The sequence below is a fragment of the Phoca vitulina genome, unplaced genomic scaffold, assembly GCF_004348235.1.
Source record: "Phoca vitulina isolate PV1807 unplaced genomic scaffold, GSC_HSeal_1.0 scaffold6, whole genome shotgun sequence".
Lineage (NCBI taxonomy): Eukaryota > Metazoa > Chordata > Mammalia > Carnivora > Phocidae > Phoca > Phoca vitulina.
The window spans coordinates 46,414,694-46,441,755 of NW_022589709.1; the positions used below are offsets into that span (position 1 = coordinate 46,414,694).

Here is a 27,062-nt window from a genome sequence, read left to right on the forward strand (position 1 = left end):
AGCTTCAGGGCGAAATCACTGTGCCGCTTCCAGCCAGACCAGGCAGATGGTCTTGTGGTTTTGTGTACCAGCCTCGCTAGTGGCTCTAATTGATCTGTTCTTCCTTTGTTTTTCTTAAGCCACATGTCTTTGCCCATTTTTTTGTTTTATATTTTTTATCATAAAATATATATAACGTGAAATTTACAATCTTAACCATTTTTAGGTGTACAGTTCAGTGGCATTAAGTACATTCACATTATTGTGCAACCATCACCATCATCCATCTCCAGAACTTTTCATCTTGCAAACTGTAACTCCATTAAACACTAATTCCTCCTGTCTCCCCTCTTCTCCAAATCGGACTACTGTAGATACTTCATATAAGTGAATTCATACAAACATTTGTCCTTTTGTTCATTTCACTTAGCATAGTATCAAAGTTCATTCATGCTGTTGCCTATATCTGAATTTCCTCCCTTTTCAAGGCTGAGTATTATTCCATCACATGTATACACTAGCCTTTTTCAGTCATCCATCGATGAACATTTGGGTTGTTTTCATCTTTTGGTTATTGTCAATAATGCTGCTATGAACATGGGTATACAAGTATCTGTTCAAGTCCCTGCTTCCAATTCCAATTCCCAGAATCACATGGTAATTCTATGTTTAATTTTTTGAGGACCTACCACCATACCATTTTCCACAGAGGCTACACCATTTTAAATTCCCACAACCAGTGTACAAGGGTTCTAATTTCTCCACATCCTTGCCAACATTTGTTATTTTCTGTTTTGGGTTTGCTTGTTTTCTTATAATAACCATCCTAATGGGTGTGGTTTGTGCATTTTTCAAAGTCAATTTTCTTACAGTGTTTCTCTAAGTCACCCTAAATCATTTCTGAAACAAGGAAGAGGTATAAATCAGTCAATTCCTCTGTTCTCATTAGGCAAGATTATGTGTGAATTATTCCTTGTTTTCGTTATTACTTTGTGCCTGCTTCTCTTTTTAAAGTGCAAGTGAGAGAAATATATATAATATGTACTTTTTAAATATTGATAAATACATATACATTATATATATTATAAAGTGCCTCTGAAGTCAGTGCAGAATTCAAATTCTGCTTCTACCATTTACGAGTTATATCACTTTGAAAAATTACGTAATCATCAGAACTTCAGTCATTGCATTTTTAAAACAGGGATAACAACAGCAATCTTGCAACATTATAAGTTTTGAAGACAAAGTATGTAAAATAACCACAACAGTGCTGACACACTGGGCGGGGGACTCATAAGTAGTGTTACTGTTAATCCACGCCTGACACAGTCCTCGCTGTTGCCACATAATAAGGCCATGACTTCTTTACATTCATAAAAGAAAGGCCAGAAATCAAGAGGGTGAAGTAGTTTGCCCAGGTAGCTGACAAGCAATTTGAAACCAAGTCTTTCTTTCAAACTCCAAAATGCAAGCTCCTTCCCTACCCCAAACTGCACACCTCTCCAAGCTGGGGGGAAGAAGAAGTAAATCCATTTACATCTGGAAAAGATTGGAAAGTGCCCATAAGAGGGACATGCAAAACCGTGCCTATTTCAATGAGTTGGAAGAACGAGTGAAGCTTTCTTTACAGGTAAACAGGAGAGAGGAAGTTGACAGATGTCTTTCTGCCTGAGATTCTGGTGGTGAAAAGAAACATCTAATGCCCCCATGCCTTTCCCCAAATACTTTCAAGAGGATCTCTGGGGTATTTTTGACTCCTTAGCTGACAGTTCCATTCCTGTGCTAACTGCCAAAGCTGTCACTCATGCTACAGATGTACTTATCTGTCCTGATAGGATCACTGCTCCACTCCCTGAAGGAAATAAAATAATTTCCCAACAGTTCCTCTCCCCAGAAGGGCCTCTCACTCCAGGAACTGTCAGTCACTGGGCTTCATGCCACAGCTTCACTCCAGCTTAGATTGCTGGCATTCCTCATTGATAATTATTAGTGACTGCAGAAATGTGACTGTAAAAGCAAGTCGGGGGGGCGGGGGGCGGTGCGTAGGGTGTGGGTAGTGCACAGGGAGAGGAAATATTCTATCCTATTCCATTTCATGACTTAGAAGATAAAGAAAAGAAATACCAATATTATTTTAAAGGTAACCATTCCTCTCTTTTCCCGAAACATCTATATTTCCGGTGTTTTCAAACACTGAGTTTCTTTGCACCAAATATACAGGTACACTGAGCATATGTTTTAGTTCATTACCTGGAAATCAACAAAAGTGACCTCCCATAGGCTTGACATGTCATCCGTGTAGCTGGGCAACAAGAGGGCATCATACCGCTGTAGGCTGCTGACACGCTGGCAGTGGTAGGAATAACTTGACGGAGCATAGATGCCAGTTGCATTAAAAGTTGCTTGGATTGAATTATTGAAAATAATCTCGACTCGCTGCAGACTAAACCAGCTCTGGAGGTACAACTTGTTGTAATTGGTAAGGGTGAATCTGAAAATGATTACAAACAGTATTACTCCTAAAGCACTTAGATATTTGCTGACACAGGAAGTCATGTACGAGCAGTGCAATTGCACCCTCTTTTGTCAGGTAGCAGAACTGGCTCTGAGAGAGTTTCCTTCTAGCGCTGAACCAGAGTCTCCTGATAGGTTCGAACGAAAGCAAAGGACAGGGCAGACCCCAAAAGTGGACAGTACAAATTCCTTCAAAAAGAAAAACACAAAAAGCTTGTTTTAATTTCATTTTTTAAATCAAAACTTGATTTTATTATTGCAAAAAAGTTTTTGAAAAAAACTAAATGCTAAGCTAATATAGAATTAGCTAAATAAATAATGGTCAAAAATAACCCAAAGAGAGCTTTTACTGTGTCAAGCACCCTTCTATGTTCTTTATGTGTATTTTATTTAACATGAGAAAGATACTATTATCCTCATTACACAGGCAAGGAATCAAGACACAGAGAGGTTAAATAAATGGCTTGTGCAAGTTTAGTCAGAGATTAAGTATTGAAGCTGGGCTCCAAATCCAATTTGAGACTACAGCCTTTACTCTTAGCCATTTTAGAATGGAATATTCTCCAGCAATAAAAAAGTTATAATATGCCATGATCACTTTTTCATTAAAAAACAAACAAACGGGGGCACCTGGGTGGCTCAGTCGTTAAGCATCTGCCTTCAGCTCAGGTCATGATCCCAGGGTCCTGGGATTGAGCCCTGCATCGGGCTCCCTGCTCTGTGGGAAGCCTGCTTCTCCCTCTCCCACTCCCCCTGCTTGTGTTGCCTCTCTCACTGTCTCTCTCTGTCACATGAATAAAATCTTCAAAAAAAAAAACAAAAACAAATGTGTGACTGCGTAGAAAAAAAATTCTGGAAGGACAGAGGTCAAATGTTAATAATGATTACAAATGGTGATTAAATTACGAATGATTTTCAAGTTCTTTTTATAAATAAATATTTTCTGATTTTTTTTTGTTTTCTTGTCATGTATTGGACTCCTGGAGAAGCAGACCCTGAGACAATGATGTGAAGAGAAGAAGTATTTGGGGAGGTAGTCCCAAATTTATTTGGGAATTCAAAATATGTCAAATGGAGAAAAGAAAAATGACAGAGGAATGGAAGACACCCCAAAAGGACACATTATTAAGCAAGTTTCCACTGTGGGCAAGTGCAGTTTGATGCTCATGGGGTCCACTGGGAACGAGGGTAGTTCACATGCTTGTTATCTGACCTGAGGCTGAGGGTGAGGGAGCTGGGGTATTTATACACTTCTTTCAGTCATTGGTTGAGAGTTGCTCGGGTAGGGATGCGAGGCAGTGGACCCCTTTGGCTAAAGGAAGCTTTTAGGCAAAGAAAGGCGGACAGTTCAAAGTTGAGCTGATACAGTGCTCTCAAATGGAAAAAGCCCAAAGTGATATAGATGGGGTACTGACAGCGTCTGCCACATTCCTTTGTCGAAAGAAAAAAATAATAATCATAAAGCTATTTTCCTCTTGGGGAAAAAAAAGTGCTATTTGAATAAAAACTACTCCTATCAAACAGATATGTATATTTGTGTTTGTATGCTTGTTCACCTTGTGGGATTCTATTTTCCTTATAAAGTTTATCTAAAAGATGATGACATGTATTTTCTAAATTATGACCAGTGAAACACTAGTGGTTCCATGATATGTAGTCAAATATTCTGAGGAAAGAGCTTTCTAAAGTAAACATAGGAAAAGAGGTTAATCAAAGTCACCAAGTGCTACAATCTTCCTTAAAAGCATGTCTTCACAGTCACTTTAATATACAAATTTATACTGTGAATCTCCAAGAGGAGGACACAGTGTGCAGTCTTTCTCAAACACATTTGACCACAGAACCCCTTTCCTGGGGAATCTTATAAATATTTTTACATAGCAGAAGTGTTCCATAGAACACAGCTTAGGAAAGACTGTCCTAGCACATCCTACTGGTTTTTTCAAGTAATGTTAAAGACATAGCTGTTTATCTCCTCTAAAAGGTTGGTCCTATAGGAACAGAAACATTTTATTTTCATAAGAAAAAAAATATAATGCTTTGACATTGTCCCCACTCCTGGAGCAGTTCCTAACTACTTGAATAAACCACTGTTGGCAGATGCATTCTTCCACACATTAACACAGCAAAATGTAGGCCTGGGTTATCTGCTGGGAAATTCAGCTAACAGAGAGTTTTTTTGTTATTATAAAGTGATAAGTGTGATTCACTGTAAGGCACGATATAGAAAATAACCTCAAACCAGAGCTTCAGCTTTGGAGCTTTACATATATTTTTTGCTCACAGGAAAAGAGTATCACATTTTCAGGTTCATGTAATTTCTAAGTCCTAACTGAAGAAGGAAAATCTATACAGATGCTTTGGTAGAAACTAAAGAAATCATTACCATGGGATCCCACCATAATATTGCTAACTTTGCATAGTAAGTTATATGTGGCATTTCACATGTCACAGTGCTTGGCACATAGAGGGTCCTCGATACTACATGTTGAGTGAGTAAATTATATGGAGCCAATATGAAGTGCTGAACCTATAACACTCCAAAGTAATATCCATACCTACCTTATATCAAGACCTTTGGGAATTTCAGCATCACCAAACTTCAGAGATAAACTAAGAAAACAGAAACAACACAGTCCATCAAAATAGAAATAACCTTTACTTCACACTATACTAAAAAATTACCTCAAAATGGAAAAACTAAAACAATAAAACTTATAGAATAAACATATAGCAATTTTGCAATCTTGGACTAGCCAATGGTTTCTTGAAAAAATATAGAACCATAAGAGACTCTTAATCATAGGAAACAAACTGAGGGTTGCTGGAGGGGACGGAGGTGGAGGGATGGGGTAACTGGGTGACGGACATTAAGGAGGCCATGTAATGTAATGAGCACTGGGTGTTATATAAGACTGATGAATCACTGACCTCTACCTCTGAAACCAATAATACATTATATGTTAATTAAAAAAATAAACTAAAAATATATAGAAGTATGAAATATAAAGAAAAAATTGATATACTGGAGTTTATTAAATTCAAAATTTTTACTCTTCAAAAGACAGTGTTAAGGGGTGCCTGGGTGGCTCAGTTGTTAAGCGTCTGCCTTCGGCTCAGGTCATGATCCCAGGGTCGTGGGATCGAGCCCCGCGTCGGGCTCCCTGCTCTGCAGGAAGCCTGCTTCTCCCTTTCCCACTCCCCCTGCTTGTGTTCCCTCTCTCGCTGTGTCTCTGTCAAATAAATAAATAAAATCTGAAAAAAAAAAAAGACAGTGTTAAGAAAACAAAAAAGGCAAGCCACAGAACAAGAGAAAATATTCACAATACATATACACAAAGAACTAGTATCCAGAATATAATAAATAAAACTAACAACTTAATAATAAGAAGACAACTTAACTTAAAAATGGTGAAAAGACAAGCACTCCACAAAGGAAGATATACATATAGTTAATAAATACATGAAAAAAATGCTCAGCATCATTAGTTATCAGTAAAATATAAAATAAAACCACAATAAGATAAAAGCATCATGGTACAGTAATCGAAATAATTAAAACTTTTTTTAAGAACCTACTCTTTGGGCGCCTGGGTGGCTGAGTTGGTTGAGCACCCAACTCTTGGTTTCCACTCAGGTGGCGATCTCAGGATCGTGAGATCAAGCCTCGTGTCAGGCTCCACAATGGGAACGGAGCCTGCTTGGGATTCTCCCTCTCCCTCTGTCCTTCCCCCGCACTTTTGCTCTCAAAAAAGAACCTACTCTTAAGCTCTTAATATCCATATTTATTCACATTTTTCTGAAAGTTAACATGAGATTTCCTGGATGTGAGACTGAGTATTACTAATTCATAGCAATAACCACATTGGTTCCCCCTTTTAACCCAATTCTTCTGCCTGGGCAACAGGATGAGAGCCAGATGTCATCCTGTACATACTGGGATTTGTAATACAGGTGAGGAACACCAAAATTGTGAATCTGGGAGTTCATATAAAAGAGAGACAGAGGTCCCCCTTAACCCCGAGAGAGGGAAACATTTGCTTCCTTAGTGTCAAAAATTTTCCTTGGCACGTGAAAAGAGAAGAGTACCAGGTACCTACCTCACAATGTAAGCTGATGAGTTTTATCAGCCTCTGGATGGGAATAAATAGCTCACCATAAAGATGAATGTAAATAATTGTCTCTAAGAGGAAGACAAGTAGCCTCTGTGGGTTTCCAAGCACTGGAATATTTCCATGGTCCTGAGGTTCATTACTTCTTTTTCTTTTTTCAAATTATAGGCTATGTTTTTCAGATGTATTTTCAAGTTTACATTGCCTTGCATATTGTTTCAGAAAACATATATATCATGCATATACATCTTTTTTATTATTATGTTAATCACCATATATTACATCATTAGTTTTTGATGTAGTGTTCCATGATTCATTGTTTGTGTATAACACCCAGTGCTCCATGCAGAACGTGCTCTCCTTAATACCCATCACCAGGCTAACCCATCCCCCCACCCCTCTCCCCTCTACAACCCTCAGTTTGTTTCTCAGAGTCCATCGTCTCTCATGGTTCGTCTCCCCCTCTGATTCCCCCCCTTCATTCTTCCCCTCCTGCTATCTTCTTCTTTTTTTTTTTTTAACATATACTGTATTATTTGTTTCAGAGGTACAGGTCTGTGATTCAACAGTCTTACACAATTCACAGCGCTCACCACAGCACATACCCTCTCCACTGTCTATCACCCAGGCACCCATCCCTCCCACCCCCCACCACTCCAGCAACCCTCAGTTTGTTTCCTGAGATTAAGAATTCCTCGTATCAGTGAGGTCATATGATACATGTCTTTCTCTGATTGACTTATTTCGCTCAGCATTATACCCTCCAGTTCCAACCGCGTCGTTGCAAATGGAAAAATTTCATTCCTTTTGATGGCTGCATAATATTCCATTGTATCTTTATCTATTCATCTGTAGATGGACATCTTGGCTCTTTCCACAGTTTGGCTATTGTGGACATTGCTGCTATAAACATGGGGGTGCATGTACCCCTTTGGATCCCTACATTTGTATCTTTGGGGTAAATACCCAGTAGTGCAATTGCTGGATTGTATGGTAGCTCTATTTTCAACTTTTTGAGGAACCTCCATACTGTTTTCCAGAGTGGCTGCACCAGCTTGCATTCCCACCAACAATGTAGGAGGGTTCCCCTTTCTCTGCATCCCCACCAACATCTGTTGTTTCCTGACTTGTTAATTTTAGCCATTCTGACTGGTGTGAGGTGATACCTCATTGAGGTTTTGATTTGGATTTTCACTACTTCTTGACAGGTAAACACATTGGTCTAAGGTGGTAAATCTCTTACTAACTCCAAGGCTTATTTTTTAACCCAAGTCCCAGTCAAATTTGTTCAGAAATTGCTAACTATGCAGAAACAAAAATATTTTCTTTACAGTCATTGACCATACCAAGTGTCAATAAGGATGTAAAGCAACTGGAATCTCCTCATACAATGCTGGTGGAAAGGTAAATGGTACAATGACTTTAAAAAACAATTTGGTGGTTTCTTAAAAAGCTAAACATGCACATACCACATGATGTAGCCATTCTACTCCTAGGTATTTAAGAAAAATGAAAATATACACTCCTACGAAGCCTTGTACATGAATGTTTAAAGCAACTTTCCTTGGAAAGCTATTTAAAAACTGGAGCAAAACCAAATTTCCATCAAGAGGTGGATGGATAAATAAGTTGTGGTATATCCATATAATGGAGTACTTACTACTCAGCAGTTAAAAAGAAACATCACTTTGAAACATGTAACAATGTCAAAGAATATCAAAATCATCAAGCTAAGTGAAAGAAGCCAGACTAAAAAAGAGTATACACCCTATGACTATACTTATTTACTTATTTATTAAAGATTTTATTTATACGTTTTAGAGAGAGTGTGTACGAGCAGGGAGGGGCAGAGGGAGAAGGAGAAAGAATCTGAAGCAGACTCTGCACTGAGCACAAGCAGGGCTTAGTTCCCCAACTGCAAGATCATGACCTGAGCCGAAACCAAGAGTCAGACATTTAACCAACTGAGCCACCCAGGTGCCCCATATGATTATATTTATAGATAATTCTGGAAAATGCAAACTCACCTATAACTACAGAGAGCAGGTCAGTAGTTACCTGGAGGGCTCGGAGTGGCAGGAGGGAAAGATTACAAAGGGGCACAAGGAAACTTTGGAGAGTGATGAAAATGTTTGCTGTTTTGATTGTAGTAATGGTTTTGTGGGTGCACAAATATGTCAAAACTGATCAAACTGTGTACTTTAAATATGTGCAGTTTAGTGTATTTTATTTACATTTCAATAAGCCTGAAAAATAAGAACGAGAAAAAGCTAAATAACTGAAATGAGAAAATGTGAAAAATTTAAATACAGAAAGGATGATGCAGCTATGTGACATTATAATGTCTAGAAGTTATAACACCTCAACATACATTATAAAACCAAAAAAGCAAAAGTGCATAGCCATAAAACGTCCAATTACAAGCTTGAAAAAAACATCACACAAATGTAATCTCATTTATTTTGTCCTACTTATCAAGAAACAGAAATGTCAGTGATTGAGCTGAAATTTATTGTCATACTATTTATGGGGAAAGGGGAAGGGTATTTACAAAATAAACCACAAAAAGTTACTAAGAGAATTATCTTTTTTTCCTAACATTGTTAAGCTTAGACACCTTAGAAGGATTCATTTATGAACACTTTATAAGCTAATTTATTCAGTAAAGCAGGTCTCCAAAAGGGTCTTTCTCTAAGACTATTCTGATAGCCTATTACAAAGCACTTAAAATACTTTAAAGAAATAAAATTTATTTCTTGAATAGTATTTTACAAGTTTGGTCACTTATTTTAACAGAAATTTCTCTACTTCTTCCAAGGAATCAGAATAGCTTAGCTATCCATAAAATGACTCTGTAGCTGATGAACTAAACCTCAAAGCAAGGCCATACTGAGTCCACCTAACTGCTGTCCCCTTTTCCTGATGGAGCAGGTCAATGGCCTCTAAGCTTCTGACACTCCAAGAGCTTTCTCCAGCAGTCCTGGTTTCAGTGAGAGCTGTTAACATGCTCTGCTGCAGAGTAAAGAACATGCCTGATTTCAACAAAGCAAATTCAACAACGATTCAGTGAGACTCTTCTAAGAGCCAGGCACTGCACCATAACCTGGGAACACGAAGGAGAAATACAATCTAGCAAGTCCCTCAAAAAAGAGCTGCTTTTACTCTTCCAAGCGCCCTAACCTCCCATGTTTAAAAGAGACTCTGAATTCTTCAGACTATAATTGCCTAAGTTCAAAATACCCCCAGATGCTCGGATTATGCTCTATATTCACTATTTTAAAAGATTTCCGTAGCAAATCTGTCTGCCAACAACTTGCCTTTCCCTGAACATTTTGTTTCCAAGCACTAAAACAAGGTCACCTTTTTTTAATCTGTGCTTTTGACCTTACATGGTTATGTCTTTACTTGGATTTATTCTTTCAGCAACTCCCTCTCTGGTTCTTGAGAACCTAAGATTTCCTTGCCAGCACAGCAAAGGCATCTCACTAATGTGCATGATTCACAGGAATGAGGGATGGTCTCAGTATCTGGTCCTTGCATGCCTCATGTACTGGGAAGCCTTCCATTCATCCCCATGGGTAGGCTGTCCAGGATGTCCGCACACTCGCCTGAACAGGACTCCAGGAGGTAGATGCTGCTCACTCAGGACTCATCCTAGTAGAATATGTAGGTGGTGACCAAGAAGAAAACCAGGTCCCACCAAATCATTCCTTTGTGCATTGCGAAAACCAAAGCTTCCCTAGGTCTCTCCACCAGGTAACCAGGCATAGGCACTATTTTACTCTAGTTATCATTAGTATGTTAGGAAGATAATACTACTACTTCGAGTAGCACTTGAAGAGTTCTCAAAGTTCTCGTGCCTACATTTCACAGTTTGATTTTCACAGTGCTATGAGACAGGGTCAAGAAAGAGAAGGTAAAATGTCATTGTTAAAGACATTTTAGGCCCCAGCTCTATTACCCAATAAGCTGTGTGATCTTAACAAGTTTCTTAACCTCTAGGAGCCTTGATTTTGGATGGTAACAGTCTGTGACTCAACAGTACTCTGAGGAATAGCAGATATTGTGCCTGTCAAGTCCTCGCACTGTGCCTGGTCCAAGGCAAGTGCTTCAGGCCTGTTACAATTAATAGATATCATCATCTCCATTCCTAGATGATGATCCTATGGCGGCTCCTATTTGTAAAGTCACAATGCACACTGCACTGGCAGAACTGGGACAAGAAGCCAAGTTTTCATTCTTTCTGTCTCTGGGTTCCCAGTGATCATTAAGATTTCTAAAGCCCAGCAAAAAAGTGTGGTGCTCTGATCTTCCCCACAAATACCCAGGGGTAAGAATAAATGGAATCAAGGTGTGCCGGTCAGCCACAGACAGGCAAGATGATCCCCAGGCAATCAGCCTCTCTCCAGGCAGCTGGCCACAAATAAAGAGCCCTGTAGGGAATTAATTAGAGCACAAGAAAAAAGTCCCGAGCTCTCAGCAGTGCTGGAGTCTCTTTGGTAGTCTGTGCTGCCACAGAATAAACAAATCTGGGAGGACTCTGGATGCTTATACTTAAAATTCCTTAATTCCCTAATAAGAGATAATCATTCTGAATAGCAAGATACTCACTAAAACTTGTAATATTAATAAAATCCACTTTTACCCATCACCAATAATTTTTAAATGAAAAGTAAAGTTCAGGAGTAAAAAAGTATTTCCAGCCCAAATATATAAAATGAATACCACCCCCCCCCCCCGCCCACACACACACACATGCACACACACACACACAGAGTATACAAAGCATTCTGTCCATCTAAACCAGGCCAGGACAAATGCAGACAATCTTCCAAAAGCTTTCATTATACCAGCAAATGTTGAAAGCAAGGAGATTTATAGAAAGCAAGTGGGATATGCCAGACTTACTCCTCCTCCACCAAAACAAATACAAGCAAAAACTTTTCGCTTGGATGACTAGAAAGCAGAGAAAGGTACGGGAAATTGATTTCCTCTTCAAAAGGGATATTTGTTTAATCTGCTTATCTCAAATCAAAAGGAATTATTAAAATCATTTTGAACAAATGTCCTAAAGAATTCTCTGAAATATGGCCATTCAAAGCTACCCTTGCACATATGCACACTGGCAACGTCCCACAACTTCAGAACACTCCGCCGAATCAGAAATCTGCCCTGGCTAGAGTCAGCCTTCTCTTTTTTCACCCACTAGAAGATGTATGACTCTGCTCCATTATACATGATTTCCTCCTGCTAGGACAAAAGTAGTATGATACCTCACATTTGAAGTTGATACCAAGCCTGGAATCCTGTTCATTTTTCAGAATGAATTTGGAAAACCTTCACTTTTACAACTCTGATTTTCCTCAAGGTATGTAACAAGAGAATTGCTGGGGGAAATATTTTTCTTTTATTTTAGACATTAAACATTTCATAACAGATGTGTTTCAAGTTCACTACAAACGAACCTACCTGTACCATTTTCTGAATCGTCAGAAAACTTGACGGCCCAGTTAACAGACTACAATCGCCCTAAGGGCCTCCAGCAAAGCAATCAACTTACATGGCACTTTCTTCACTGCAATTTGAGTTGCTAATGTCCACTGTTGCCGTCTGGCCAAAAGCTTCATCTGTAAGGTCCAGCCAGGTCTGATTCTTAAATTTTACTGTTATTCCTTTGGCCCAGAAAAGAATGCAGGGAATTCCATCCATGGAGACATTGACTGGGCTATGATGGCTGAATGCATTCCAAGGTTCTTTTTCTAAATGTCCTTGTCTGCTCAGAGTGTAGTTGAGAATCTAGTTAACCAAATAAACAAAATTTAAGAGACGGGTTTGTTTCCATGGCACAAAAGGCTTCTTGGAGTAAAAGGACTAATTTACAACCTGTTGAAACTTTCATCTCTCTCACTCCAGAGTCCATGTTACTGTGGGACAAAGGAGATGATAGGTGGGCCCATCTTAATCATTTAACAAGCCAAAATTGATAGATATATCTGAAAGGTATATAAGCCTAGTTCCACAAAGCACCCAAATTGGAAAGGACTAAATTATTAAAAAAAAAAAAAAAAAATCCGACTTTGCAAATAATAATATTAGCAATATAGACTCAAGAAGTTTCCAGGCTGGGAGAGAGAGTGGGAATGAATAGGTGGAGAACAGATTTTTAGGGCCATGAAAGTATTATTCTGTAAAATACCATAATGGTAGGTAGATATCATCATACATTTGTTAAAACCTATAAAATGTACAACACAAAGAGTGAATCTGAACGTAAACTATAGACTGTACTTAATAATAATGTATCAATATTGGCTCATCAACTTTAAGAAATATACCACAATAACACAAGATGTTAAACAAAGGGGAAACTCAAGGGGGGGAGGGATTGAGGGAGCATATGGGAACCTTCTATTTTGTTCAATTTTTTCTGTAAACCTAAAACTACTCAAAAAAAAAAAAAGTCTAGGAATTAAAAACAAAAATTCACCATGCCATGAACTAATGGCAGTAATCTATCTCTTCAGAAAATAGGAACCCAAATAAGGCAAGATTTTAAAATAAAGAAATTAATATGTTAAGCAAACAAACATAACAAGAGGTTTCTAGCTATCAAGCCTAATTCTCCAGACCACTAATATCCGATAGAACATTCTGGAACACTGGGTATGTTCTATATCTGCACTGTGCCATGTAGCCGTCACTGGCTTTCTGTAGCTAGCATGGCACTGGAAATGGGGCCAGTGCAACTGAGATTAATTTTTAATTTTATTTAACATTATTTCATTTGAATTTAAATTTAAATAGCCCCATGTGGCTAGTGGCTACTGCCTTAGACAGTCTGTCCAGATCGTGTAATATACAAAAACTAGCAGGGTCTTCTAACATCATTCTTCATCTTATGAAACCTGAGGCAGCCCGAGACAATGCACTTCAGTACTTGACTCTAGAAGTCACAAATATCTGACCGAAGATCTACTTATCTAGATCAACTAGTCCATACCGATTACTCCAATGTTAGTACAGATAAAAGAGAAATTAAAGAGGCAGCAGCAATCCAAGCTTACCAGGAACCAAAGATAAACTGTTACTATAGTGATCCTGTCTGGAAAGCAACTAAAGTAAAACTGAGTATTGTAATGAAAATATACAAGAGGAAGTAAAACTTTAGTTTTTTATTTACGAGAAGACTACTATAATACATTTCCCCACCCAAAACTTAAAAATGTTAGTTATTAACAAAAGTATTATTCATATTTTCACAGTTGCTCTGACCTGATTGAAATGTGTTTAAAAAAAATTTTTTTTAAAGATACAACCTAGTTTCCTAACATATCCATACCTGTGTGATTGGTATTGTTGTGAAATTCTGGATTGGATTCATGTCTCCATTACTCTGCTGATCTGTCAAATAAATGATATGAGTACAAAGGCTAAATGTCACTGATTTATTAATGTACCTGAATGATACTAAAATGCTAAGCACCGTAAAATATGCCGGGCTTGAGCCTCCTCTGGCTCATAATTTGGAATACACCAGTTTAAGAGATTTTTACATGTGAGACTCCTGCCCCAATCACCAGTATTCAGTGAAGCCCAACACAAACAACACCCTTCTCCTCAACCCTTCAAGGAATCATAAAGGCAAATACAGGTCTTACCGTTTATAACCACTTCTTTATTTGAAGATGTTCGAGAGATGAAACTAGAAAAAAACAAAAATAAAAAGATGCTGAACAAATATCTATATTTCAGATTTCATAGGAAGTTTTAAGGAGGATATTTCAGTTTATTACATCTCAAGAGAAGACAGAAACTTACCTGTCAAAACTGTCCACTTTTTCATAGTGAATTTCTGATTTAAAAAAGTAATACATGTTCTTCAAAGAAAATAAGAAAAAGTCAGAATTTTTTTTTAATTTATAAATATAAACCCTAATTCTTATCCACTGAATATTATTATTGAGGGCCTACCATGTACCAAGTAATGTACTAAATACTGAGGTCTAACCAAAATAAATAGTAACCAAATAATAAAGGAAATAAATAATGAAACATAATAAAATCTTTTACAGTGAAGTTTTATACTTATTGTACTGTTACCATATTAAAGCAAAAATATTCAATTTTTTAATTAAAAAACAAGACAGACTCTATTGCCAAAAAACTTTTTCTGAAAATTATGGGGATATAAATTATATATCCTTCCAGTGTTTCACTCTACACACACACGCACACACAGATGTACACATACAACACACATAAATTTACTTTTTATAAAATTCAAAAACAGGTATGTATAAACATCCTGTTTTGGAGCCTGCAAAATTTTTTTCAACTTAAAAATATATCACAAATATTTTCTCATGTAATATTTTTCTGACATAATTTTTTTAACTTTTTAATTCCCGTTAGTTAACATACTGTGTTATATTAGTTTCAGATGTACAATATAGTGATTCAACAATTCCATCCATCACCCGGTGCTCAACATGATTTTCTGACATAATTTTGAATTCCATGTTGGTATTACATCATACAAATGTATCAATTTATTCAACCAATTTCCTATTACATATTTATGTTGTTTCCAATTAACAAACGATACTACATTGAACCTTATTGTGGACTGTTTGTTCATACCCCCAAGAAGTTCCTTAAGATAAATTCCTAGAAGTGAAACTGCTAACTTAGAAGATCTACACATCTTTTTATCATGGAATATTGTAAACACATACAAATATAAACAGAAAAACATAAGCCCTCTTCCCACCCCCATGTACTTGTACCCACCATCCAGCTTTAGTAATTATCAAGGTATAAGCAAACTTGTTTCAACTATGAGCTCACCCATTTCCCCTCTCTGGTATTATTTTGAAGGAAATATCAGAAATTAATATGATTTAAGTATGTATTTCTAAAAGATAAGGACTTTTTAAAATAATAGCCCAATTTTCTAGAATTATAAATAGAATCATATATATTTTTCAGTGTTTGGCTTCCTTCAGTCTAAACATAATGATTGGAATTCTCTGATGTTGTTATATATATCAATATCTCATTCCTTTTAATTACTGAGAAGTATTTCATTGTACAGATATACCACATTTTGTCTGTCTAGGCAGCCACTGATGGACATTTATGGTGTTTCGAGTTTGGGGCTACTACAAATAAAGATATAAATATATTTGTGTACAGGGCTTATGTGGAATATTTTTTTGTTTCTCTTGAATAGATACCCAGAAGAAGAATGGCTGAGTCATATAGTAAAAGTTTAGCTTTTAACAAAACTGCCAATTTCACTATATGAGCTTTTCTGTGGCTCCACGTTCTTTTAATATTTGTACTGTAAATCTGTTCAATTTTATCCATTCTCATAGGCATTGGTTGCTATCACATTGTAGTTTTCTTTTCCATTTCCCTGATGACTAACGAGAATTAGCATCTTTTCTTGTGCCTATTGACCATTCATATATTTTCTTATGTGAACTCTGTGTTTAAATCTTTTATCACATTTTTAATTAAGTTAACTGTCTCTTCTTATTGAGTTGAAAGAGTTCTCTGTATGGATACAAGTCCTGTGTCAGATACTTGCATTGAAAACATTTTCTTCCATTTTGTCTTGCTTTTTCATTTTCTTAATGGTGACTTTCAAAATGGAAACATTTTAATTTTCATAAAGTCTAATGTATTTGTTTTTCTTCTTTTATTGTCTATGTTTCTGGGTCTAAACCATTTTCTTAACATAACGTCACAAAATTTTCTCCTGTGTTTTATCTAGAAGTTTTAAAGTTTTAGCTTTTACATTTAGCTCTGTTATCCATTTTGAGTCATGTTTGTGAGATGAGGTACTTGTAACATTTTAGAGCCTGGATACAAAAAATGTATTATTAGTTTCTAGAAATTAGAAAAAAACAAACACAAGAATCACACAAGGATTCAGAAAATGTATCTCTCACACCCTTTCATGGACGCTAAAGGAGGATGTGCTCAAACAAAGTGAGAGGAAACCAAGAAAGAGGAAACCCAGGCACTAATCAACAGAGGCTCTAACTTAGAAGGGTGAGGAAGAGAAACTTCAGGATGCCTATTGCATATCAGACCTAGAGAGCATCGATCCAGATTGCAGTGAGAGGACAAAAGAGCTCCAAAGAGGAGACCTAGAGGGAGGGCTCTAGGTAAAAGGATTTGAGACGCTACACTACATGTTAGATGAGGGGACTTGTGAAAAGAATTAAGAATATATATATTTTTATTTTTTTTAAAAGATTTTATTTATTTATTTGACAGAGAGAGACACAGCGAGAGAGGGAACACAAGCAGGGGGAGTGGGAGAGGGAGAAGCAGGCTTCCTGCAGAGCAGGGAGCCCGATGTGGGGCTCGATCCCAGGACCCTAGGATCACGACCTGAGCCAAAGGCAGACGCTTAACTGACTGAGCCACCCAGGCGTCCCAAGAATATATATATTTTTAAATATTGCAAATGAAAAAGGGTAATAATTTTTAACTCAAGAGAAAAGCAAAGAGTTGTATAAAGAAAAGAGAAACATTTATAGTATGCTAACTGGCTTGTCAGTGAATAATACATGCACAGTCACACTGATGCCAGCACAGATTTAACTGAAAGTAGTAATGTAACTATATATTAGATGGGTGGGGGGATGAAGAAAAGGACGGTGAAGGCAGTGTTGGAGGCAAAAACTTTGTCAGCAATAACAGGAAGTTGTTAGGCAATGTCTAAAATGTATAAATTGGAGGGGCGCCTGGGTGGCTCAGTCGGTTAAGCGTCTGCCTTCAGCTCAGGTCGTGGTCCCAGGGTCCTGGGATCGAGCCCCCACATCAGGCTCCCTGCTTGGCAGGAAGTCTGCTTCTTCCTCTCCCCCTTCCCCCTGCTCGTGCTCTCTCTCTCACTCATTCTCTCTCTCAAATAAATAATCTTTTAAAAATAAAATAAAACGTGTAAATTGAGAAATCCTCTACACATATTTAAATAATGTGGCAGTGTTATGGGTTGTAGGATGGTTCCCAACTCCCTGGAAGTAATCCGAGATGTATATATCCTTGCCCTTGGCTATATGCTTTGCAGTACCTCCCTGTAGGTAGAGAGTACTTCCTGCCCCACAGTAAGTCTCAGCTCTGTGTCTTGGTCGAGCCAACGGAACATGAGGGGAAGCAACAATGTACCAGCTCTGCAGAAACTTTCTGAGGTGCTGCATGTGTCTGCCGCCTCCTTGTCCCCTTCTCTCTGCCATGATGACGGTGTGCCCAAACAGGGGCTGCTCTTTCAGTCTAGGTCTTGGAATGACAAGACATGGGAAACAGCTGGAGCAGGCCTGCAACAGCCCACTGAATAGCTATCAACATGTAACATGAGTGAGAAATAAATGTTCAAGACCGTAAGATTCTGGAAAACTGGAGTTGTTGGTTACTAGAGAAGCTGACGAAATGGGAGACACTTTTTTTCGATAATTTATGATGTGTCTTGGTAACACCTGATTTTTTTAAAACCATGTACATGCATTACTTTGATGGATTTTTTTTTAATTTATTCTTTTTTAAAAAGATGCTTTCTGGGGCACCTGGGTGGCTCAGTCAATTAAGCATCTGACTCTTGATTTCAGCCCAGGTCATGATCTCAGGGTTGTGAGATAGAGCCCAATATCAGGCTCTGCGCTGGGCGTAGAGCCTGCCTAACATTCTCTCTCTCCCTCTCCCTCGACCCTTTCCCAACCTCCCCACTCTCCCTCTTTCTCTGTCTCTAAAAAAAAGAAGAAAAAAAGATGTCTTCCTTTAAAAATTTATAAATTAGCATTCTGATTGATAGTCTCTGGTGAGTAGGGTTAGCATAAATCAGTCCTCAGAACCCAAATACACCTAGGAGCACTGAGAAATTTAATTTCCTGAGCAGCAAAAGTGAGGCTCCAATCAGTAATCATGTAACTACAATAGCGATGTGCTTTAGCTAAAAGATCTCTATCCTACTTAAATTTCAAACTCTGTACTGCAAGTTACAAAGTGACTGAATACATGAAAGAAATACTAATACCCAGGCAATACTTCTTAAGAGCTTCAAGCTTTCTAATAATATCATCGTACACAAATAGACTTTTAAAATTTCTTTAATTTAAACTTCATTTATCCAAAAATCACATTTCATGATACAGGGTTAAGTATTCAATTTTAAAATGTCTTAAATGAACAAAAAAAAATTATGAGATATTTTATCTAAATAATATGAAAATTTATCAAGTCATTTAGAAATATCTAGTTAGCAGAACAGTTTAATAAAAGTTTCCTGAATAAAAGTATATGAATGAATGAATGAAGGCATGCATGCATGGATGGATAGATGGATGGATGAGCTACCAAACTGATAATATGCTTGGCTTGAGACTTTGCTCTACTCATTAAAAATTTCCAAGTGTTCACATATGAAAAGTTTTTAGAAGAGAACAAAGACTTATTTTCTTTTCAATGAATCTATGGTCATGAACATACAATAATGCTGCTATACTTCTTTTTTTAAATGAACTATAATTTAGATAGGCCTTTCCCATACCCACAAGACTGAATTAACAAGGTTTTATAGGAAACCATAATCTCAACCAAAGATAAAATATATATACATTTCGGGACACCTGGGTGGCTCAGTCAGTTGAGCGTCTGCCTTTGGCTTAGGTCACGATCCTAGGGTCCTGGGATCGAGCCCCGCATTGGGCTCCTTGCTCAGCGGGGAGCCTGCTTCTCTCCCTCTGCCTGCCTGCCTGCCTGCCTGCCGTTCCCCCTGCTTGTGTTCTCTCTCTCTGACAAATAAATGAATAAAATCTTTAAAAAAAATATATATATATATATATATACATTTTCACATCACTACATAATCTCTGAACTAAAGTAAGATTGTAAAGAATTAACTGTTTAAAGTTATCTATGTGAATAAACTGAGAAACACTGGTTAAATTTTTTTAAATAAATAATAAAGAAACAAAACCTATATTGTCTCTAAAAATATTCTGATCCTTGTCCAGTAAAAGGGATCTCTGCAATACGTTTGAAAAGTAATCAAGAGCCTGAAGCTTGTAGTGGCTGGTGCCATATTTTTGTAGTCCATCATGAGTCTGCAAAGTAATGCCTTCATGAAGGTGAAGGTGAAACAGCTCTGCCATGGTTCTGTGCAGGAGGAAGACCACATTCCCACCATGGCCTCTGAGACCCTGAAAGACCTGCTAACTGTGCTCACCTCATTTGACCTCTTCCCTTGTCTGTTCTAGCTACACCAGCAGTCTTTAGTTCAGCTCCTTCGATGCTTCATGTTCCCTTCTTCTCTCATAAGAGTCTTAGCACTTGCTGTTCCCTCCACCTAGAATGTTCTCTATCCTCCCCTTCCCCCTCCTCCTAGGTACTCCCTCCCTTTGCTACAGATTACAGCTTAAATGTCACTTCCTTAAGAACACTCTTCCTACTATCTCAGACCAGTTCAGATCCGCCTATTATATGTGCTCATAGCCTCCCACACTTTCACAGCATGATTCACATTTGACTAATGAGAGTACCTCCTCCACTAGACTTAAAGCTTCATGAAGGCAGGGACTATTTCTGTTTTGCTCACCAATGTAGACCCAGTACCTAGCACAGTACCTAGCTATTTAAAAGTACCAAGTATTAAAAACATATGTGCTACATGCATGAATGAATGAACAGATTAATGAATGAACAAAGTCTGAAAGGGAAGTAGAAAATGAGAGATCACACAGGATACTGTGTGAGAGGCAAAATATTTCCTTTTGTTAAAGGAATTGTTTTAACCCGATTTGAGGAAGAAATATGTAAAGAAAGAGTGGTGACCCCTACTCTCTCTAAGCTTAGGAAACAAGTATTAATTTAAAATACAATCATCCTTCCTAGAGACTTAAGAACCTTGAATTGACCCATAAAAATGAAAGATATTTTAAATTTCAGATCCATGATTTGAAAGACATTCATAAAACAGCAACTGTTGTTTCTTTCATAATAACTTAATATGCTATATTTTTAGATTCAAATGATCATTGATTGATGTGATTTCTAGGGTCCCTTCTGAAGCTGAGATTATTTAAACCCATTAACCTTGCTTCAAAAACATAATTGGGATTTTTATAGTATTTGGTGTACATTTTACCAGTGGAATACACAAATCAGTCATCTCTGTACAAATGAAGTAAGGAAACCTTACTAAGCTTTAATAACTTAAGAGTAGTATAGGTCTCTTACTATTTGAAAATGAACCTGAAGGAAAGCACTAACTGATTTAGAAACAATGGGGGAAACAAATAGAAAATGCCTGCACTTACAGTTTTTATCAGCTGGTGACTTAAAGATTCTTTAACACAGTTTTGGCAGACCATCCTACTTGGCGCTATCCTTTGTGTTCACACTAAATTCCCTGATGTATTTTTTGGGATGGCACATAATGAGCAATTAGGAGATATAACATAAGTTAATTGCTATTCAGATTCTGAATATTCTCCCTTATAGATAAATCTCTATAGTTTCCCTGTATGGTATGGAAAGAGCCAAAGACAAAGGATACAGGAATAGAAGTTTTGCTTGTTAGTTTTAAGCATATGTACTCCAAGCAATTACCGTCCCCTACCAGTTAAAATGATTTAACACCTTTTCTTTGAAGGACAGGTTATATATTTCTGAGGTTTTTAAATTTTTCCTTGCTCTCTTCTCTCATAACAATGGCAGGAGAAAACCATGAAATTAATATTACTTGTAAGTATAAAAGAAACCTGAACACTGATTTGAGTCATTTTCTCATAGATACATACTTTGATACATAATACAAATGTTTCTTGTGCATTTTGAATAACTCTTGCTTCTTATAATAAAGATTGTATTTTCATGTCTTATTTATAAACTCTAGTTCAATGATTTTGTTAGCTACAGAATGATCTAATTTAATACATCCGATTTGAATTATAAACAAATATAGCTATGCAACAATATAAAGAAATTACAGAACCATCTAATTTCACACTTGCATTGAAGTTCACAGATGTGCTGAATTAACAAATATGCAATTACTCACCTTACATTCTTCCTGGCAAGTATTTGGTCCAAAGTCAGTGAAAATCCTATACATAAAAAAATAAGTGAAAAACTGAAGAAGATTTTTCTTCCCATCAAGAAATAAACCAGTTTCTTCAAAGCAAGCACATCTGTTAATTCTTAAATGCAAACAGAGCAGAGGCAGAATCTTCCATGTCTTGTGACTGACAACATAGTCAACCAATAAAAAGACCATATTCCCAGGATATATTATGCATGGGAGAGGGTGGAGGGAGGGGCCTGATACTGCTTAATTTAGAGTATAGAGTGAAAGCAGTGGGTCTATTTAGGATGTTTCTTATTCATTAAAGATTATTAGGGAGCAGATTTTCAATTAACCTCTTTTTAGAAACTAGCATTGTTTTGATACTCTAACTCTTAATAAGAATCTCATACTGCTTTTCAGGAAGCTATTAAATTCTCCTCAAAAATCTACAAAATATACATTATTGCATGCATTTTTCAGGTGAATAAATGAGTAAAAATCTCTGAAACTTACCTAATTTTACTTATGTGTCCTACTGCACAGTTTCCTGTTAAATTCATGACTCTCCATGTGCTAAGAGATCTGGAATGTAATGGTAAAGAGCACTGACTTTGGAGTCAGACAGCCCTCAATTGCATTCCCAGCTCTAGTTTCCCCATCTGCAGAGTGGGGACAAAAGTATTTTGCTCAAAGAACCGTTGCAAAGATATATCGAGGCCCTAAATAGCCAAATCTGCCTTGAGAAAGAACAAAGCTGGAAGTATCACACTTCCTGATTTAAAAACATATTGCAAAGCTACAGTAATTTAAACAGTATAGTATTGCCATTAAAAACTGACATATAGGGGCACCTGGTGACTCAGTTGGTTAAGCGTCTGCCTTCGGCTCAGGTCATGGTCCCAGGGTCCCGGGATCGAGTCCCACATCGGGCTCCCTGCTCAGCGGGAGTCTGCTTCTCCCTCTCCTGCGGCTCCCCCTGTCTGTGTGTGTGCTCGCTCTCTCTCTCACTCGCTCTCTCTCTTTCCATCAAATAAATAAATAAATAAAATCTTTTTTAAAAATGACATATAGATCAACAGAACATAATACAGGCACCTAGAAATAAATTCACACATACACAGCTAACTGCTCTTCAGCAAGGGCGCCAAGAACACACAATGGGAAAAGGACAGTCTCATCAACAAATGGTGCTGGGATATCCACAAGCAAAAAATAAAATTGGAGCCTTATTTCACACAAGACACAAAAATCAACTCAAAATAGATTAAAGACTTAAAACCTAGAAGAAAGCAAAGGGAGGGGCGCCTGGCTGGCTCAGTCTTTAAGCATCTGCCTTCCACTCAGGTCATGTTCCCAGGGTCCTGGAATGGAGCCCCGTGTTGGGCTCCTTGCTCAGCAGGGAGTCTGTTTCTCCCTCTCCTTCTGTAGCTCCCCTGCTTGTGCATTTGCACTCTCTCTCGCTCTCTGTCAAATAAATAAATAAAATCCTTAAAAAGAAAAAAAAGAAGAAAGCATAGGGAAAAGTTTCATGGCACTGTTCTTGGCAATGATTTCATGGATATGACACCAAAGCAAAAACAGACAAGTGCAACTACATCAGACTAAAAAGCTTCTGTACAGCAAAGGAAGCAATCAACAGTAAAAAAGGCAACCCACAGAATAAGAGAAAGTATTTGCCAAACATACATCTAACAAATCATTCATTTCCAAAATATATAAGGTACTCTTACAACTCAGTGGCAGAAAGAACACAAATTACTCAAGTTAAAAATGGGCTAAAAACTTGAAAAGACATTTCTCCGAAGACGACATACAAATGACCAACATGTATATAAAAAGGTGCTCAATGTCACTCATCACCAGGGAAATGTGAATCAAAACCACAAAGAGATATCACCTAACACCTGTCAGGATGGCTATTATGAAGGAAGGAAGGAAGGAAGGAAGGAAGGAAGGAAGGAAGGAAGGAAGGAGAGAAAGAAAGAAAGAAAGAAAGAAAGAAAGAAAGAAAGAAAAAGAAAGAAAAAGAAAGAAAAAGAAAAAGAAAGCAGGCAGGAAGGAAGGAAAGAAGAAAGTGAACAGACAAGTGTTGGCAAAGATGTGGAGAAATTGGATTGTACACTGCTGGTAGGAATACAAAATAGTACAGTTGCTGTGGAAAACAATATGGATATGCCTCAAAATATTAAAAATAGAACTACCTTATGATCCAGCAATTACACTTATGGGTATCTACCCAAAATACTTGATATCAGAATTTCAAAGAAATATTAGTGCTTCCATATTCACTGCAGCACTGATATTCACAATAGCCAAGATGGAAAAACAACCTAGTGTCTGTGGATGGATGAATGGATAAAGAATATGTGATATATACATACAAAGGAATACTATGCAGCCTTTAAAAAAGGAAATTCTGCAATATGTGACATGAATGAACCCTGAGGACATTATTATAATTGAAACAAGCCAGTCTTAAATACCACATGATTCCATTTATATAAGGTATCTAGAATAGGCACAGCATAGAATCAAAGAGTGAAATGGTGGTTACCAGGGGTTGGGGGGCAGGGGAGGGAGGAGAAAATAGGAAGTTACCAATCAATGGGCATAAAATTTCAGTTGTGCAAGATTAATAAATTCTAGAGATAAGCTGTACAAGAGTGTACCTATGGTTGACAATGCGGTATTATGCACTTAAAAATTTGTTAAGAGGGTGGATCTCATGTTAAGTGTTCTTAACACAATAAAATAAAATTTTAAATAAATAAATATAATAGATGAAAACCTTTTCTTACTTCAATGCCTAGCTAAATAAAGACTATCTATTGTTATTTCCTCCTTGCCAGTCTCCACTCCCACTCCCCTGCCACCTAAAATGTGTGCAAAAACACAAACCAAACAACAAAATCCTGAAGTTATTTTACATTTAAAAAATACAATTAAAATGCCACAATAAAGAAAATCCTCCAAAACGAAAGTGTCAGCATTTTTGGTACTTAAGAACCTTGATCTCTTTAATGGCAAAGTACTGGTAGCTGAAAGGGGCTATTTGTAAGTGACATTTCAGAGATGATGGATTATTGGAAGTCTGGGGACTTGACCCAAAGGACATACTCCCCTTCCTTACTATCCACTTTGCACACACACCATCTTCTAACATAGCTCTAAGGAGCCCTAAATGAGAAGAGGTGATGAAAGCACAATGACTAGGGATGGGGGTGGGGGGGCTAGGGGGTGGAGATGGAGAAATAACAAAGAAAGATGTTAAGAAATATTATAAAATAGAAAAGGTCACCACTATCAATGTTGCCTTTCCATGCCCATCTTATTCCTACTTCCCATTGTATTTCCTTTTCTTCTCTGTTCTTTCATTTTACCCAACTTCCACCCGCCATGTCTTTTACCTTTCTGCCTTTTTCCTGATTATGTGGAATTTCAGGTAGCAAGACAGGTCTGGAAAGGAGGAGTTTAGTCTTAGGCAGGTTTGCCAAATAAAATACAGGACACCCAGTAACATCTGAATTTCAAAAAAGCAATAATTTTAATAATAAGTATATTCCGTGCAATATTTAGACATACTATACTTAAAAAAATCATTTGTTGTTTATCGAAATTAAATTTAACCAGACATCTTATATTTTTATTTGCTAAATCTGGCAATCCTTGTCTTAGAGCTTTCTGCTACTCAAATTTTAACATGCATACAAATCATGTGAGATTTTGTTAAAATGCAAATTCTGATCCAGTAGGTCTGGGGTGGGGCGAGAGCTTCTCTGTTTCTCACAGGCTTCCACATGATGCTGATGCTGCTTGCCTGCCGAATGTCCTGTGAGTAGCAAGGATTTAGAATAGTATTGTTCAACAGAAATATACTGAGAGCTACGTATGTAATTTAAGATTTTCTAGTAGCCACACTGAAAGAAGTACAAGCCAACAGGTGAAATTAGTTTTAATATTTTTTTCTTTAACCTAACATATTTAAATATTATTTCAAACATAATTATTAATGAGATATTTTACCTTCTTTTTCTGCTCTAAGTCTGAAATATGGTATATAATTTACATTTATGTACATCTCAATTCGAACTAACCAAAATCTCAAGTGGTCAGTAACCACCCATGGCTAGGGGCCAGTGTACTGGACAGTACAAATATCAAATATTTCCTCCAGCTGCCAGAGCAATACCTCATAGTCTCCCATGGCAGCGGCAGCAGTGTCTGACCCATTGCTCCTCAAACTTCTGGTCAGGGGAAGGTAAGAAACCAAGCCCGTGAAGATACGCCCTGTAATAATAATGATTCTGTTAACACAAACCAGAGTGTAAGCTCCTTAGTGCTTATCATGTAACAATCCTTCCATGGAAATATGCTTCAATTATATTTTCAGGCACACAAACGTATACAAAATTTTTAATTTTAAATCACTTTCATTTTCATATATTCTATGACTTGATCATCCTAAAATTTCAACATAGCAATCTTTCTGTTGTTGACATTTTCTTCCACTTGGTTAAGAATATTTAAGGTAGGGGCACCTGGGTGACTCAGATAGTTAAGCATCTGCCTTCGCTCAGGTCATGATCCCAGCGTCCTGGGATTGAGTCCCGCATCGGGCTCCCTGCTCAGCGGGAGCCTGCTTCTCCCTCTGCCTGCCGCTCCCCCTGCTTGTGCTCTCTCTCTAATAAATAAATAAAATCTTTTAAAAAAAGAATATTTAAGGTAAAATAATTAGTAGCTAGTAGGTTTCACAGATGTATTTTAAAATAGAAGTCACACTTAAGATGTGGTTGTCAGAGAATAGCTCATCTTGTGACTTTAGAGAAAAGCAGTGACAAAAATGTTAATGTGATAACTTGCAGGCTGTAAAGCGCTAGGATATCACCGGCCTGGCATTACACTTCCCTGCTCAGATGGCTGAAGGGTCCCTGTCCAGAACTGTGAAGGGTATGACATTTAACTAATTGATAAGCTAAGAAGGTAGCTGCCAGTTTCACGGATGCTGTCAGAAGACACAGACTCCGGGTCAGACACAAAGAACTCCATTACTCACACAGAAGCAAGTAGCATGAGCATCAGCATATTGCATCAATTTCCCTTGCTCATAGAGCAATACAGCTGGGCCCACATGGATGCTTGTACACACAGTGGGTTTCATTTCAGGACAGAAACCCTGAGTTTCCAAGGCTATAAGTAAACCTGCCCTTTGTAAGAGGGAGACACTATTTCTACCTTTCAAGGCCGTTCACTATACGTGCATCCTAAAGATATTCCAAAACAAAAACAGTTAGTGACTCACGCATAAGATATGCAGAAAATGCAGAGGGGCATGGAAAATATCCCAACAGTTTTCATGAGAGAACAGGAGATTGTACATCCATGCT

General features: G+C 37.5%; 1 protein-coding gene across 13 annotated transcripts in view; it reads right to left on the reverse strand.

Annotated features, from left to right (window-relative positions):
• The window catches only part of ATP6AP1L (ATPase H+ transporting accessory protein 1 like), a 61,979-nt gene that overhangs the window by 23,146 nt on the left and 11,771 nt on the right, over nt 1-27,062 (reverse strand). For 5 of the 13 annotated variants that reach the window (XM_032404064.1, XM_032404053.1, XM_032404055.1 and 2 more), the window contains 9 exons: nt 25,086-25,198; nt 22,192-22,260; nt 21,673-21,718; nt 14,424-14,482; nt 14,264-14,307; nt 13,945-14,006; nt 12,166-12,401; nt 5,056-5,106; nt 2,230-2,470 (listed from right to left, as the gene is read on the reverse strand). In XM_032404064.1, the coding sequence (XP_032259955.1) occupies nt 2,230-2,470; nt 5,056-5,106; nt 12,166-12,401; nt 13,945-14,006; nt 14,264-14,307; nt 14,424-14,482; nt 21,673-21,718; nt 22,192-22,260; nt 25,086-25,198 (921 nt within the window). Of the gene's footprint in view, nt 1-2,229; nt 2,471-5,055; nt 5,107-12,165; nt 12,402-13,944; nt 14,007-14,263; nt 14,308-14,423; nt 14,483-21,672; nt 21,783-22,191; nt 22,284-25,085; nt 25,199-25,867; nt 25,966-27,062 lie in introns of those variants that run through there. The other 8 variants (XM_032404062.1, XM_032404060.1, XM_032404057.1 and 5 more) reach the window with 8 other exon arrangements.